General features: G+C 33.9%; 1 protein-coding gene across 2 annotated transcripts in view; it reads left to right on the forward strand.

The window, feature by feature from the left end:
- Nucleotides 1-12,157, forward strand: part of DCTN4 (dynactin subunit 4) — a 36,196-nt gene extending 24,039 nt beyond the window's left edge. For both annotated transcript variants that reach the window (XM_031953518.1, XM_003756711.4), the window contains 7 exons: nt 177-289; nt 598-707; nt 3,508-3,581; nt 6,937-6,991; nt 7,441-7,548; nt 8,220-8,317; nt 10,829-12,157. In XM_031953518.1, coding sequence (XP_031809378.1) covers nt 177-289; nt 598-707; nt 3,508-3,581; nt 6,937-6,991; nt 7,441-7,548; nt 8,220-8,317; nt 10,829-11,042 — 772 coding nt within the window. In that variant the 3' untranslated portion in view covers nt 11,043-12,157. The remainder of the gene's footprint in view (nt 1-176; nt 290-597; nt 708-3,507; nt 3,582-6,936; nt 6,992-7,440; nt 7,549-8,219; nt 8,318-10,828) is intronic.
- The last annotated feature ends 3,106 nt before the right edge of the window (nt 12,158-15,263 follow it).

Consider the following 15,263-nt stretch of genomic DNA (forward strand, 5'->3'; position numbering starts at 1 on the left):
AGGAGTTGTCAAACACACACCCATTAAAAAAGAAACAAATTATATACTTAGAAACAGAAAATGTTATTAACTTAAAAAGATGAAGTGAATAGGGGTATTCATTAAACAGAAGTTTTGGTGCTTTAATTCCATATGTTACTAGATAACTCAATAAGCTGCTATTTTCTATTATATAGCCTTAAGGAAGGAGAAGATCAAAAAGAAATCAAGATTGAGCCAGCACAAGCTGTGGAAGAAGTGGAGCCTCTTCCTGAGGACTACTATACAAGACCAGTAAATCTAACAGAGGGTATTGGATTTTGCTATTTGTTTCCTATTTTGAATTTAGCTTTTATTAATCATGCTCTGTTTACTGTGTGGCATTATTGGTTTGTTGTCAGTAGTAAAATGATCACAAAACACATTAAATCAATGTGATTTTATAAGAGGTAAAAGAATCTTTGTTTTGAGTCATCTGTATTTAAGCAATAGTCTTAAAAAAGACAACAAAACCAATGATGACCTTTTTATTTCAGTGATGATTATTTTATAATTGTTGATTAAATGTTGTATTTAAACAACTTAAAGTAAATTTAAATTGTTCTTTTGCATCCCCAGTGACTACCCTGCATCAGCGGCTCTTACAGCCTGACTTCCAACCAATCTGTGCTTCCCAGCTCTATCCTCGACACAAACATCTGCTGATCAAGCGATCCCTGCGCTGTCGAGTAAGAATTGCCATTTTTTAGTAGAGTAACTAGAACAAACTAAGACTGATAAGTATTTGAATAATTCTGAAATAGGCAATATATCATGTCTTGGATACAGATATTCAACTCCACAAATATTAAGCTTTTTTTTTTGCATCGCAGTTTGCTTTGTAAAGAAAATGGCAGCTGAGATAGACTTCGAAGGCAGAGGTGTGAGAAAAGACCATTCTAGGCAGTAAGTAGGGAGAATGAGTACAAAGGCCTAGAAGAAAGAAAGGATAGTATAGTAAAGGGGGACCTAAAATAGTACATTTTGCCTGGAATGTACAATCTATGAAGAGTAGTTTATAGGTGATAAAATGAGAAAGGCACATGACAAAGGGCTTTGAATGCTGGGCTGAGGAGGAATATGGAGCCACTGAAGCTGGTTTAGGTGTGGTGAGTTTGTCATACCTTTTCTTTGTCAGCAGTGTGAAGGATGGATTGGAAAAGCTCTAGAGACTTAAGGGCAGGGAGACTGATTAGGAAGCCTTTGATATAATCCAGATGAGATAATGAAGGCTTCAAAAGTGATGACAGAATTTTGCTCTTTCTCATATAACCCTTCACTCAACTCTGTGCTCTCCTGTATCATGGGTGACCTCTTTTTTTATTCTATTAAAATGCTGAAGCTACCCTCACCCAAGTCCTTCAGCTCTGTTCCTCTGAACCTCTCAATGTCTTCATTCATCTTTTCTTCTTTCTCCCTAATTACATAAGAAGACTAACCTTCTTCACCAATAAAGCTCAGTACTATCTTCTCCAATCTCTATCCATTTCCTCTTTCTTAGCTCTTCCTTCAAGAGCCCTGCAAACAAATTCAGGTCTCCTCTATCCCAAAATAACTTCCCTTCATTCTGTTATCTGCCTCAAGTTATATATTCTCACTTCTTGCTTCTTCTTCACCGCACAACTTCTAGATAGACTGTGCTATCCCTGCTGATTCTACTGCTTTGTCTCAGTCCCTGACAACCTAGCTGTTATCTTCATCAGTTAATTGAAACACCTCTTCAGGGTTAATAGCGACTTTTATTGCTGAGGTTCTGTGGTCTCTTTTCTGTCCCTGCTATCAGCATTTGTCACTACCCCTTCCTCACTGATGTTTTCTTATGTCTGATCATTCCTAATGTCATTTTGGTTTGATCCCAGTCTTTCTTCTGCCCTTAAAAAGTAGATATTTTCCTAAATCTGTTCTCTTGTTATAATCATCTACATTCTCTTTTGATAATTTTCATTCAATCCTTTGACTTTACTTATCATTTTTATGCAGATGACTCCCAAATTTTTATGTCTATCTTTAACCTGTATATAATCAGTATCCCATTGTTGCCTTATATGTAGTTTTTTATCTTCTTTCCAAATCTGCCATGCCTCCCCACTTCTTTATTTCTTTTGATGATGGCCCCATCTTCCACTGATTAGGACTCAAAATTTTAACATCATCTTTGATTGTTTCCCTTTCCTGTCTCCTTCCCTTCCCACCTCATCCAGTCAGTTGCTAGTTCCTATTCTTTTTACTTTCACCCAACTTTAAAAAAAAAAAAAAGTTCTCTCCTTCCCATTCCTACCAGCCTAGTCTATCTTATCTCTTCTTGCTTAAGACTTTCATAGTAACCTCCTGACTTGTTTCCTTAACTTCAGACTATCCTTTTTCTAATCTATCCTTTAGACTACTGCTCCAAAAAGTCTTCCTAATCTATTACTGTAATAACATTTCCATCCAAAAATCTTTAGTGATTCCCCTTTGCCTGTGGAATAAAATAAGAACTGATCATCCTCTCCAATATCCTTCACAGTCTAACTTCAGACATTACTAGCATAAACTCCTATCATTCCTTTTAATATATTAGATCCATTTCTAGACAATTTGGACTTATCACTCTCCATCCTTGAATTGTTCCTCCCATTTCTTTGCTTTTACTCACATCATCTTCCACTCTGAGAATGGATTCAGTCCCTTCTGTCTCTTCCCTCAAAGCCCACCTCAAGAGCCACCTCTTTTATGTAATCTTCTCTGATATCTTCCTCTCTTACCTCCTTCTCTGCAATTGATAATAGTCTTTCTGGATATGACAGATAAGACAGATGCAAGTATTTTTATTATACATTTTAGACCCAAATTTCCTTTTTTGTGTGTCTTCATTATTTGTGTCCACTGACCCCTTTCACTAGGTTTAATTAGTTGGAAACAGATTGAAAGTAGGCTCTGTGAAATCTCTCTTTGTATCCCTGATGTCTTCCACACCTGAATGTTAATAAATGTTTGCTGAATTGGAAATGTGGAAATAAATGCTTTTGTTATTTTGGCACATAAACAAGAATTCAAGAGATTTGGACTCTTCATTCCTTCTCTGCTAATAGCTCAGTGTGAGTGGCCACATAATTCTAGGTCTCTGAGCCTTTGTTTCCTCATCACATTTATGTTCCCCTTGTTAATTTCTATCACTTTGTCTTTCTGCATATCTTAAATATTTTTGGTGTATCAATGTTACCCATTTTAGAATGTATATTCCTAGAAAGCAGATGCCAGAGTAAAAAAAATAATGCTAGGTGCATATGTGTGTTATTTCATACTAATGGTTGGATTTTGATATTTTATCCTTTTAATTTTGGAAAATTTTAAGCTACTACCCTCATCTCAAATGCATCACCTTTACTGTATTTGTTACTTTATTGAAAGCTAGTAAATTCTTCTCTTGATGAAAATAACAGTGCTATAAGTAAGGAGTTCTTATTTTTCTGGGATGTACATTAAATATATGGCTTTTTCCTTTTTTAGAAATGTGAACATAATTTGAGTAAACCAGAGTTCAATCCAACATCCATCAAATTCAAAATCCAGCTTGTTGCTGTGTGAGTATGTTGATGTGTTATTTTCTGAATAAAATGGCCTTTTCTTTATGGTTAAAAGTTCAGTTTGGGATTAGATTTTTTTTTTTTTAATGCTCTTCCTATTTTTGTGGATATTTTCTAGATTTAACTAGGTAAAATAAAAACCAGCTGCAAAAATAAGAGAATTATATTTTATTAATTGTAAACTTTAAACAAAAATTATTATTATTATTTTTTTAAGAATTCAGTGTAGCATGATGAAAAGTATGCTAAACTTCCAGTTAGGAAGAATTAGATTTCTATCTAGAGCTCTTTCTTATAAGTTCTGTCTTTAGGCAAATCATGTAATGTATCTGGACTTCTATTGCCTTATCAATAAAATGGAGATAATATCTGCTCTATTAAATTCACAGAATTATTTTGAGTCTAAAACAAGGTCATAAATATGAAAATGCTTTCAGGAACACAGAATGTTGTGTAGTAGATGTGGTGGATAGAGAGCCAGTCCCAGTCCTGGTTCAAGTCCTACCTCTGACATCTATTGGTTTTGTCACTCTTGACAAACTCACTTCACTCTTCACTGTACCCCAGACAACTCTGAAATGAACAGTTGCTGACCTGTGTTGGAGTAGGGAATTTCCTTATCCATAGTTTTCCACACCAATGAAATCGCAGGTCTGCAGACAAAAAAGTTTTTTGTAATTATTTAATTCTGGATCCTTGGTAGACTGTGGGAGAGGTATGGAAATGTCAGAATGAAATCTAGGAAGAGTCTTTTTCCAATTTTAACATCCATCTAAAGTAGACAGTCTATGAGTGACAGTTTTCTATTTAGGACTGACTCTTGCCCTTTCTCTGATCAATATGTGCAAATGCCCAAGTGTTTGAAATAGGGCTGGACAGATTAGATACACACAGCAGTTTCAAATGATGTGGTTATAACTGAATGATCAGGATGCCCCTAAGGTGCACCTATCCCTAGTATGCCCCTATGTGATCACATGATTAACTGTAATAAAATTCCTTATGGTATTTCAACAATAATTTCTCATAGCAAATACATTTTTTAAAATTCTAGACTTTAAACAAAAATTATAACTGTTTATATTTTTTATTATACTTTTTATTTACAAGATATATGCATGAGTAATTTTTCAACATTTACAATTAATTGCAAAACCTTTTGTTCCAATTTTTCCCCTCCTTCCCCCCACCGGCTCCCCCAGATGGCAGGTAGACCAATACATGTATAGTTATTTTACTTCACAAGAAGAATCGGACTTTGAAATAGTGAAGGAAATAAAAAATTCAGGCAGACAAAAACAGAGGAATTGGAAATGCTATGTAGTGGTTCACATTCATTTCCCAGAGTTCTTTCGCTGGGTGTAGCTGATTCTATTCATTATTGAACAAATGGAACTGATTTGGTTCATCTCATTGTTGAAGAGAGCCACGTTCATCAGAATTGATCATCATATAATATTGTTGTTGAAGTAAACAATGATCTCCTGGTCCTGCTCTTTTTACTCAGCATCAGTTCATGTAGGTCTTTCTAGGCTTTTCTGAAATCATCCTGTTGGTCATTTCTTACAGAACAATAATATTCCATAACATTCATGTACCACAATGTATTCAGCCATTCTCCAATTGATGGGCATTCACTCAGTTTCCAGTTTCTAGCCCCTACAAAGAGGGCTGCCACAAACATTTTTGCACATACAGGTCCCTTTCCCTTCTTTAAGATTTCTTTGGGATATAAGCCCAGTAGTAACACTGCTGGATCAAAGGGTATGCAGAGTTTGATCACTTTTTGAGCATAGTTCCAAATCGCTCTCCAGAATGGCTGGATATATTCAACTGTTTATATTTTAAAATAAATTTCTTTATACATTATTTCCATAATAGTTTATTAGGTGGGGATTTTTTTGGTTTTTGTGTTTTTTTCTTTATCCCTTTCCATTCATCTCTGTATTTGTTTATACATTTGTATTTTTAAATAATGTCTACACTGTTCTAATTCTGTTTTCACTGCTTCTTTTACCTCATTGTCATATACATTTTTTCCAATTTCTTTATATTCCTCACTTATAAAATTTAAAGTCATTATAGAATTTCATTACATTAATTTAATATGCCATTTACTAACCGACACAATTCGATTTTTTTCAATTCTTTGAAATTACAAGTTATGCTGATATATACATATTTTTATACATGTATGCATCTTTTTTTTTTTTAATTTTTAAAAACTTATCTCTTTTTTCCCTTACAACTATCTTGGCATATAGTCTAAATAATAGGATTATTGGATCACAGGGTATGATTATTTCTGTTGACTTTTTGTTGTGCCTTCCAAAAAAAGATACTATTACTTTGCAGTTCTACCAGCAACGTTTAGGTACACCTATTTAACCACAATTCTAACAACATTGAATTTTGTCACTTCTAATTATTTTTGAAAATGTAATAGCAATGAAGTAGCACCTAAGATTCGTTTTGGGTTTTTTTGGCTATGTTTCTCTAACATAGAAGTTTTCAACTTTTTTGCATTGTGTAATGAAAAGAATGCTAGACTTGGAGTTAGTAGAGATTTGAGTTTTAATCCTTGGTCTGACACTACCTGTATGACCCTGTTCAAGTCATTTAATCTCTGAGACCTGTTTCTTTCTCTTTTGTTAAATGGGGATCATCTTTCCACCACCTCTTTCACAAAGCTGTTATAAAGATCATATTAGAAAATATATATAAATGTATATAAAGTCTTTTGCCAACCTTAAAGCAATATATAAATGTGAATCACAGTTATTATTACTCTGTTTTCTTATAAAATGTCCATTTTCTTAAATTTTCCCATTGGATACTGGGTTTTGTCCTTGAATATATTATTTTTTATGTCTTTTCATATTTATAAATATATCATTTATGTCTTTTCAACATTCTCTAGAACAGTGATACTTTAATTCATTAAAATTTTCTTGTCTTTCCATGTGTTAACTAGAAAATTCTTAAATATCTGTTATAGCTTTAAAAAAATTGTGTCTTCATCTTTTAGGCAGACAACTCATGAGATTTTTTTAAAACTGAGATTCTTGACCTTTTTTGTATCATGAACCTCTTGAAGTCTGGTGAAGTCTATACACCCTTTCTCAGAATGTTTTTAAATGCTTAAAATTACAAAGGATTACAAAGGAAGTCAGTACTATTAAAATATATTTATCAGAATTTTTTTTAAAAATTCACTAACATGAAGAAATCCCCTGCTTTAAGTAATAGATTGTTTTTGCTTCAAAATTTCATTAGAATCAGAATAGTATTGATTTTCAGGTGAATTAATGGTCATTTGTTTTCTTCATATTTATGTCACATTTATTGGTAGCAATTATATCCCAGAAGTCAGAATCATGTCAATTCCTAACCTACGCTATATGAAGGTAAGTGAACTTCTTGCTTGTTAAAATGAAAGATGTTCCATGATGATTTTTTGGGTGGGAATTAAGAGTGTAGGGGAGGGAGAGAGGAAATTGGTGAAGAAGAGCAGAAAGTTTGGTGCAACAAAAAAAGGAGTGAGATTAATTGTGATATCTTCTCTTTCATGTTTCTTGATAGCAATAGCTAAGAAAGGTCATTAAAAAAAAAGTTACAGTTATGAGTAACAAAGGCAATGATACCCATAATGACATAGACACTAGTACTTAAGAGGTTTGTGAAATTATAATTTAGCACTAACAAAAGGATGATTTGCTGGAGTTTCTGACAGACTAACCAAGAAGAATTTCTTGGTGTGGAACATGAGTCCAGTTCCTTAGAGTAGCAGAAATATTAGCAATCCACAGAATGTTTTTCTAAATATTCTTATCATGCATATTTTATTGTGCTTCAGGAGAGCCAGGTCCTATTGACTCTTACAAACCCAGTGGAGAATCTCACTCATGTGACACTGTTGGAATGTGAAGAGGGAGACCCTGATAACATCAATAGCACTGCTAAGGTAGAACCCCTTTATCTAATGCTGACTTCAGGATATTCTGATTTTGCCTAGAGCGACCCAGTTTGATCTGGATATCATTCATATGTGATAATATATTTAGAATTTGAATTTTTAAACCAAAAGTTTCTCACCAAGTATAAGATGATAACAGCTAATAATCTGAAATTATCCATATTATACAATAAGGACAAATAAGGGGAGGGCCTCTACTTCAGTTATTTGGTTATTTTTATGCTGTCTTTTCCTTTTGCTGTTTGATTTTTGGCATTGTATCTTGATGCTTCTATCAAATAGAAGAAATGATAGTCAAAACGATCACTTCCAGTTCTGATTTGTTATGGGAGGAAACTTAAATGATTCAAGTTTTCATGTGATTTAGGGATTTTACTCACTGTAGATGTCTTTGACTCTCCCTCCACTACTAGAATAGAGGATTGAAAGTTGGTTATGATTCTGCCTCTGTACCTCTTTCTCAGTAAACTTGAAGCTTGGTTCAGGCTAACAAGTTTGATTTGTTTTGCTTTTAAATCATGTAAAGTACCTCATTTAAATATTTAAAGTATATGTCTATTTGGGGGAATTACGGCTTTTCCAAGTTTTATACACTTATGTCAACACAATTTGAAAAGTTATGTTTTAAGGAGTGTCATTTTCCTCACATTACATTTCAGGTGGTTGTTCCCCCCAAAGAACTTGTCCTAGCTGGCAAGGATGCAGCAGCAGAATATGATGAATTAGCAGAGCCTCAGGATTTTCAGGATGACCCTGAGTGAGTTTTTCTTCTCTCTTCCCAAGTAGCTGTTAGATAACTAGTACATGGACTATCACTCGGAAAACCCAGTTGTAATCTCTGGATTTTTCTCCCTTTTAGCATATTCAGTAGATTTGAATCCCAGAAATCTTGTGCCTGACCAGTAAAAACCACATATTGGATGAGGATGATTTTGATCTGAACATGTATCACTTAAACTTTTTCAGCATAGCAAATAAAATCATAGCAGAAAAGAACCATGTTTTTAGCCTAAAAAATAACTGAATTCACAAGTAGTTCTTTAAAAAAAAAAAAAAAAATACTTTTTTGCATTGGTTGAGAAGATTACATTAATGTTGTATGTCTCCCAAACTTTTTTTGAAAAATATATTCTGTATGAAAAGTTATTAGGCTAGAGCTACCAAATATCCCTCTTTTAAATGGGCATATCTCCATTTCAGGACCTTTGTACAATATATTCACAGATTTTTCTCCAGTTTAGGAAACACAGCCAGAAGCTGGTTCCTTTAACTCTCAACAAATCTGAGATAGCATGTTGCTGAGATACTTAGTATATTTGGTGCAGTCTTATACTAGAATATACTAATGAAGCATACTCCAGTATACTATATGCATGCTTACATTTTATTATTACAACTGGGAACAGAGGAAGGCACAATAATATTTGGATAATATAATTAATAATAAATATAGAGACTTCTTCGCCCCCATTTTAGGTTCCATATCAGTCTCCATCTTAACTATTCAACTTGATCTTTGCTCCCTAGAAAAGGAAAGTAGATAGGATTAGGACTTCCATCCCAGAAGAAATTCATTATAATAGCCAACTCAGTTTTGTCTTTAGGCTTTTCCAGAGACTTTTTTAGACCATCAAACTGATTAAAAATCATTTTCCTATGTCAACATAGTGGCTATCGGTAATCCTTTTTGCTTTTCTTTCCTCTGTAGGTGAGAATTTTGTCTATTAGATTTATGATCTACTAAATGCAAAGCAAATTTGTTAAATGCTACTCCAATAGGCCATTTTTGTTCATTTCACACAACCCTTAGTATTAATATGTAAGTCATAAATTGTACTAAAATTAATTTAAATCTCCTTATTTTATACTAAAAAGTAGAGAGATTACATATAATCTGAATTACTGAATTTTATTATTTTCCAGTACATTCAAACTAAATTAATGATATTCAATAATAAAAGGTCCCTAATGTATTTGCTTGACTTAATGGATCAATGGGAGTTATTAATATATTTGTGGCACTTAAATAAATATTTCAAAAGTATTTGAAAACAGTTTACTGTCATTTAAGTTAAATATTTCCCATAGAATCTTATCCATGCTATTAATTTGCAGTATGAGAAGGTAAGTTTCACATCAGTAAGTGTAGAAGCTACTGCTTCCTGAGGTGAGCACATCCATCTTGCTGCCTTTTGCATCTAATTATTAGGAAGTTTTTGCATGCATTTAATTGTATTAATATTCTTTAAAATAGTGAATAACAATCCTTGACTACAATTATTTACAATTTTTAAAGTGATACCCTTCGGTAACATCCCTTTCTAAATTGCCACGAGTTCAAAAAGTAATAAAATCTGAGTTAAAGGTTTTATGGCATTGTATTCAACAGATCTTAAATTTTCCCTTTTTTATTGTTAAATACATATGTCTACAAAGTAATATTATAAATGTATAAAAATATTTGATATTGCATTTACTGGTAGCTTTTTGTACAATTCCTGAATTCTTTAAGCATAATATTGATAATAGATTGAACAGTGCTTACCTTAATGTTTTTTTGCTATTAAAAATAAGAGTTTTAAATATAAAAATTCTACATGCACTTGTAAAAATGCAGATATGGAAATTTACATTTTTCCTATTTCACATACTATTTTTTGACTATTAATATTTACCTTGTAAAGATATTATGATGTTTTAGGCATTAATGCATATATGTAAAAAGTTTTAACCTCTTTAGGAAAAAAAAAACAGCTTTTTTGTTGTTGTTGCTGAGGTGATTAGGGTTAAGTGACTTGCCCAGGGTCACACAGCTAGGAAGTATTAAGTGTCTGATGCCAAATTTGAAATCAGGTCCTCCTGACTTCAAGGCTGGTGGCTCTATCCACTATGTTACCTACTATTGCCCCAAAACCAGTTTTTTTATGATGATCTAAAATATCAGCAAATTAATCAAAAATACAAAAAACAGGCTATGGCCTCTGGGTAGTAGTTTACTGACCCCTTGTCTAGAAACTAGATTAAAAGCTATGAGCTATTACTGAAATTTCTGAAAACTTTAGAAAAATTTTACCAAAGCAGTTCTTGATTGTAGCTAAACACTTTTCATTATTGTCCTTTTAAAACTAGATAGCTTTCTGAGATAACAAAAGGGGAGTAATTACTTATTTTCCATAATTTAGGAGCTATTTGTTGCTATCAATATGAACATGATTCCTGGAATTTTGGTTGACTTGCAATTTAATACTTTGCTTGCTTCCTCTAATAGCATCATAGCCTTCAGAAAAGCCAACAAAGTGGGCATTTTCATCAAAGTCACCCCACAGCATGAGGAAGGTGAAGTAACCGTGTGTTTTAAGATGAAGCATGAGTTTAAAAACCTGGCAGCTCCAGTGCGCCCTATTGAGGAGGGTGATCAGGGCTCTGAAGTTATCTGGCTCACCCAGCATGTGGAGCTCAGTCTTGGCCCACTGCTTCCATGATGGACCCTAACGACGAGCAAGCCTCAGAAAACCGCATGGAGATTCTAATCCCAGAATGGAACGTCTGGAAATACTGAAACTACAAATTTGTTAGGCCTCACTTATGCTATACACATACACTACTGAGTTCTGTCAGGGGAGTTGGAAATGTGGGCAAGGGACAAGAAATGCTGAATAACTGCAATTCTTTCTTTCGCTGCTATAATACTCACCATGTAAATCTTTGATTCCTTCACAGCCTTTTTGCACTTTGAACTGCAACACTGTTTGAACACAGAGAAAGGTGCCTCTTGCTAAAGTGGTATTAGCTTCACAGTTCCCAAATTGCTGCTTGTTTTTTCTACAAAGCAGTCTTATGAATACAGATCAGAATCTTACAGAAGAATCTTCAAGCAGTAACCAAAAATGGGCCTGCTGTTATTTGGCCAATATTTAGAAACAGAACACTGTTAATGTATAGGCTGTTCTGTGCATTCCACTAGAAATTTTTTCAGCAGTAAATCTATTTCCCTTAGCATCTTCCACTACATACTGAAGAACTGACTTGTCTGTTGTAGCTTGCTTAGTGATTGGACAATTTCTGATCCTTAAGCAGCTGTTGCTTGCCTTTTTGTTAGGAACATGTTCTGCTATTCACAATATGAAATGAAACACCTGACATTTTCAAGATTGCTGTTATTATCCTGTTATTAAATGATAGAATGTGTTCTTTTAAAGAATTATTTTAAAAGCACATAATTACAAGGCCAAGAATGATACATTTCATTGTGTTGCAAAAATTTTACTGAGAAGTAACTTTTTTCCTTCCTTCTGTTCTTGTCTCTTTAATTTAGTATTTGGGAACCTCAAATGCTTCTAGCTTTTGGAAAGTTTCCAGAGTCCAAAGGAAGTTTAAGTAGATAAGATCAGTATGCTTAAAACTTAAGGTTAGATTATTAGGCATGTCTTAAATTTATGTTCTTTCCAGAAATTTAAGGGGAAAATTAATAACTATATTCTCTTAGATTCAAGAATGAACATAAAGAAAAAAACTGCCATCTACTTCCTTCCTGGGTTCCTGGCATTTAGCTACATCTAGATTTGTCAGGTAGTTATTTTGATTTTGGCAAATAAAGTGTCTGAAATAGTCTCACAGAAACTCTAGCAGTTCACTTTATCAGTTTCTACTCAATAAGCTACATCTCCATTTTAAGAACGAAATTGCTATGTTGAGTTGCTATAATTGAAAATGAGACTTTTTGTAAAACATGCCACTAAACCCAGCCTCCACCCCTATGGTGTTACTGAATTCTGACAGGGCTTATGTTTTTCTCAAAAGATTGTTGTCTGTTTCAGAATGCATTTTTAAAGGTCAGTTTTGAAGCCACCTCCTAATTTGATAATTGGGTGCTGGAAGGCATATTAACGTTGTGTTGCTCCATGAAATGAATAAAAACTTAGCATTAGAAAAAAGTTAAGTTGCACTGTCCAGAGTATAGCTGTTATGTTTGACTGTTTTCCCATAGAGCCACAAATATGCCACAGTGAAAAGGAAAATATTCTTACCCTCTATGTTATTAAATAAAATAAACACAGTTTAGTAGATTGAAAAAGGGAGGTGTGAGTAACTACTTGACAGCAGGAAGATCTTGTGTTTATGTCTAAATACTATCTCCTCTTCATTCTTCTGTCAGAAAGGCTGCTGTCAGAAATGTATTGCACCATAATTGCTAGTGAAGGAAATGAGTATCAAGAAAAATAATACCTTAATGTGTTTGTAAATTTGCATAGATTACACACAGTTGTATAAGCATGAGTTTATAAAATGTAGCTGGCATTTATTCTTAAATGTTATGTTGAGATAATGGCAACTGCTACTATCAGCTCCCATATATAACAGAATATTTAAATGCTTTGGTCATAAAGATTTTCTTCAGAATCCAGATAAACTCACAAAATAACAATGCTAACTGGCATAATGTTTTCTTGAAATTGTTGTTAGTGAAGATTGGTATAAGTGTGTATGTGAAAGTGGTTCGACACTTACTACACCTAGTGAATTTGGGGTTCTATCCTAGATTACATGAAAGATTCTTTAGTACAGGGGTCCTCAGACTTTTTAAATAGGGGGCCAGTTCCCTGTCCCTCAGACTGTTGGAGGGCTGAACTATAGTAAAAACAAAAACTTTGTTTTGTGGGCCTTTAAATAAAGAAACTTCATAGCCCTGGGTGAGGGGATAAACGTCCTCAGCTGCCACATCTGGCCCTTGGGCCGTAGTTTGAGGACCCCTGCTTTAGTACTTATTCACTGTCACTGCAGGAAAATTGAATATTACTGGATATTAACTGTTGTTTTGGAAACCAAAAGCTATTAACTCAGAATGGTGGTTCATTTAGCCCACCAAGGTTTTATTTTCCTTTAAATGCTTTTAGGAGTAACTCCAGCAAAATCCTGTGCATATTTTTGTGGAAGCATCTCATTTATTCTCTGTAGGGGAAAAAGAAGCATTCTGTCTTGATCTTTGTTAATGACAGGTTACTGTGTTGCCTTATTGCTTACCTTAATGTAGTTAAAGAAATAAAGTAGACCAAAAAAAGCGTTTAATGTCTCTTCTGTTCCTTAACTTCTCTTTCCCCTTCATCTTTCATATCCAGTCAGTTACATAAGTCTTGTCTTATCCATACAACATCTATGTTCTCTTCACTCACATAACTCTAGTGCAAACCCTTATCACATCTTGACTGGACTGTTGAAATAGCCACCTAATTGGTTTCCCTATTTCCTTATTCTTTCCTCTCCAATTCATCTTACACAAGGCTACCAAAACCTCCATAAAGCATGGGTTTCATCATGTCACTTTTCAGCTCAAGAATCACTAACAGCTTCTTACTGTCCAACTTACTTTAAAGTATTTCTAGCTCCCACCTACCTTTCCAGTCTTATTTCACACTCTTACTTTTCACAAAGTATGTTCTTACCAAATTTACCAACCTGGTCTTCCTCAGACTCCATTTCTGTTTGTGTATTTTTACATAGGCAAATATTTCCCAAGTCTGGAACGTACTCCCTCCTCACCTTCTCTTGGAATCCTTATCTTTGATCAGGTGCCACTTCCTATTCAAGATATTTCCCTGCTTATTAGTTCTCTCTCCCTTCTCATATTATCTTGGATTTACTTTTGTACATACTATTTCTTTCAGGAGAATGTAAACCCCTTATGGGCAGGAATTATTTTTTCCTTTTTCCTTTTTTCTTTGTATCCTTATTGCCTTGCACACAGTAAGCATTTAATAAATGTTTCTTAAGTTGTTGGTTATATGTAGTATTTACTTAAAATTGTAGACTTAATCTTTCAATCTTTAGTCAGTTTCCCTTGTGTAGTTTTCCTCCAATATAATTTAGTGGGAAGTTTGGAAGCATAAGATTTTATGACATTAGGAATAGAGAAGTATGTTAAGGTGCAAAATAACTTCAGATCTTTAAGACATCTTAAATGTCTTTAAATGTCTAACATTTCTAGTTTTTAAAAATTTTTTTAATATAAAATAGTGTTTTCCCCCAGATATATGACAAGAAAATTTTAGCATTTCTTTTTACAAAATTTTAAGTTCCAAAGTTTTCTCCCTCCTTCCTTCCCTTCCCCTCTTCCAAGGAAGTGCTATCATTCTATTATGTGCTATCATATAAAACTTACACATTATTTCCTACTAGTAGTTTTACATGGGTAGCTAGGTGGCACAGTAGATAGGAGGCAAGACAACTCATCTTTTTGACTTTAAATCTGACCTCAGATATTTACCAGCTGAGTGAGCCTGAGCAAGTCCCTTAACCCTGTTTACCTCAGTTTTCTCATATGTGAAATGAGCTGGAGAAAAAATGGCGAACCACTCCAGTATTTTTGCCAGGAAACCTCAAATGGGATCACAAATGGATACACTAAACAAATTTAAGATAATTTGGTTTTTTATTGCTTGTATATCCTATACTCAAATTGATCTTCCTAAAGTGCAAGTCAAATTATTTTCTCCCTCTCTACTTTCCCTAACTTAATTCACTCAAATTTCATTGGCTCATTTTTGCCTCCAGGATCAAATGTAAAATATTCTGGTTTTCAATTCCTCCATAACCTGGCACTATATACTCTGCAAACAACAACCTTTTTGCTGTTCCTACTCTGGACATTCTCATGCCTGAAACTATTTTCTCACTTCCATCCTGGGGAATCTCTGGCTTCCTTCAGA

Source organism: Sarcophilus harrisii, chromosome 2 (assembly GCF_902635505.1).
Source record: "Sarcophilus harrisii chromosome 2, mSarHar1.11, whole genome shotgun sequence".
Taxonomy (NCBI): domain Eukaryota; kingdom Metazoa; phylum Chordata; class Mammalia; order Dasyuromorphia; family Dasyuridae; genus Sarcophilus; species Sarcophilus harrisii.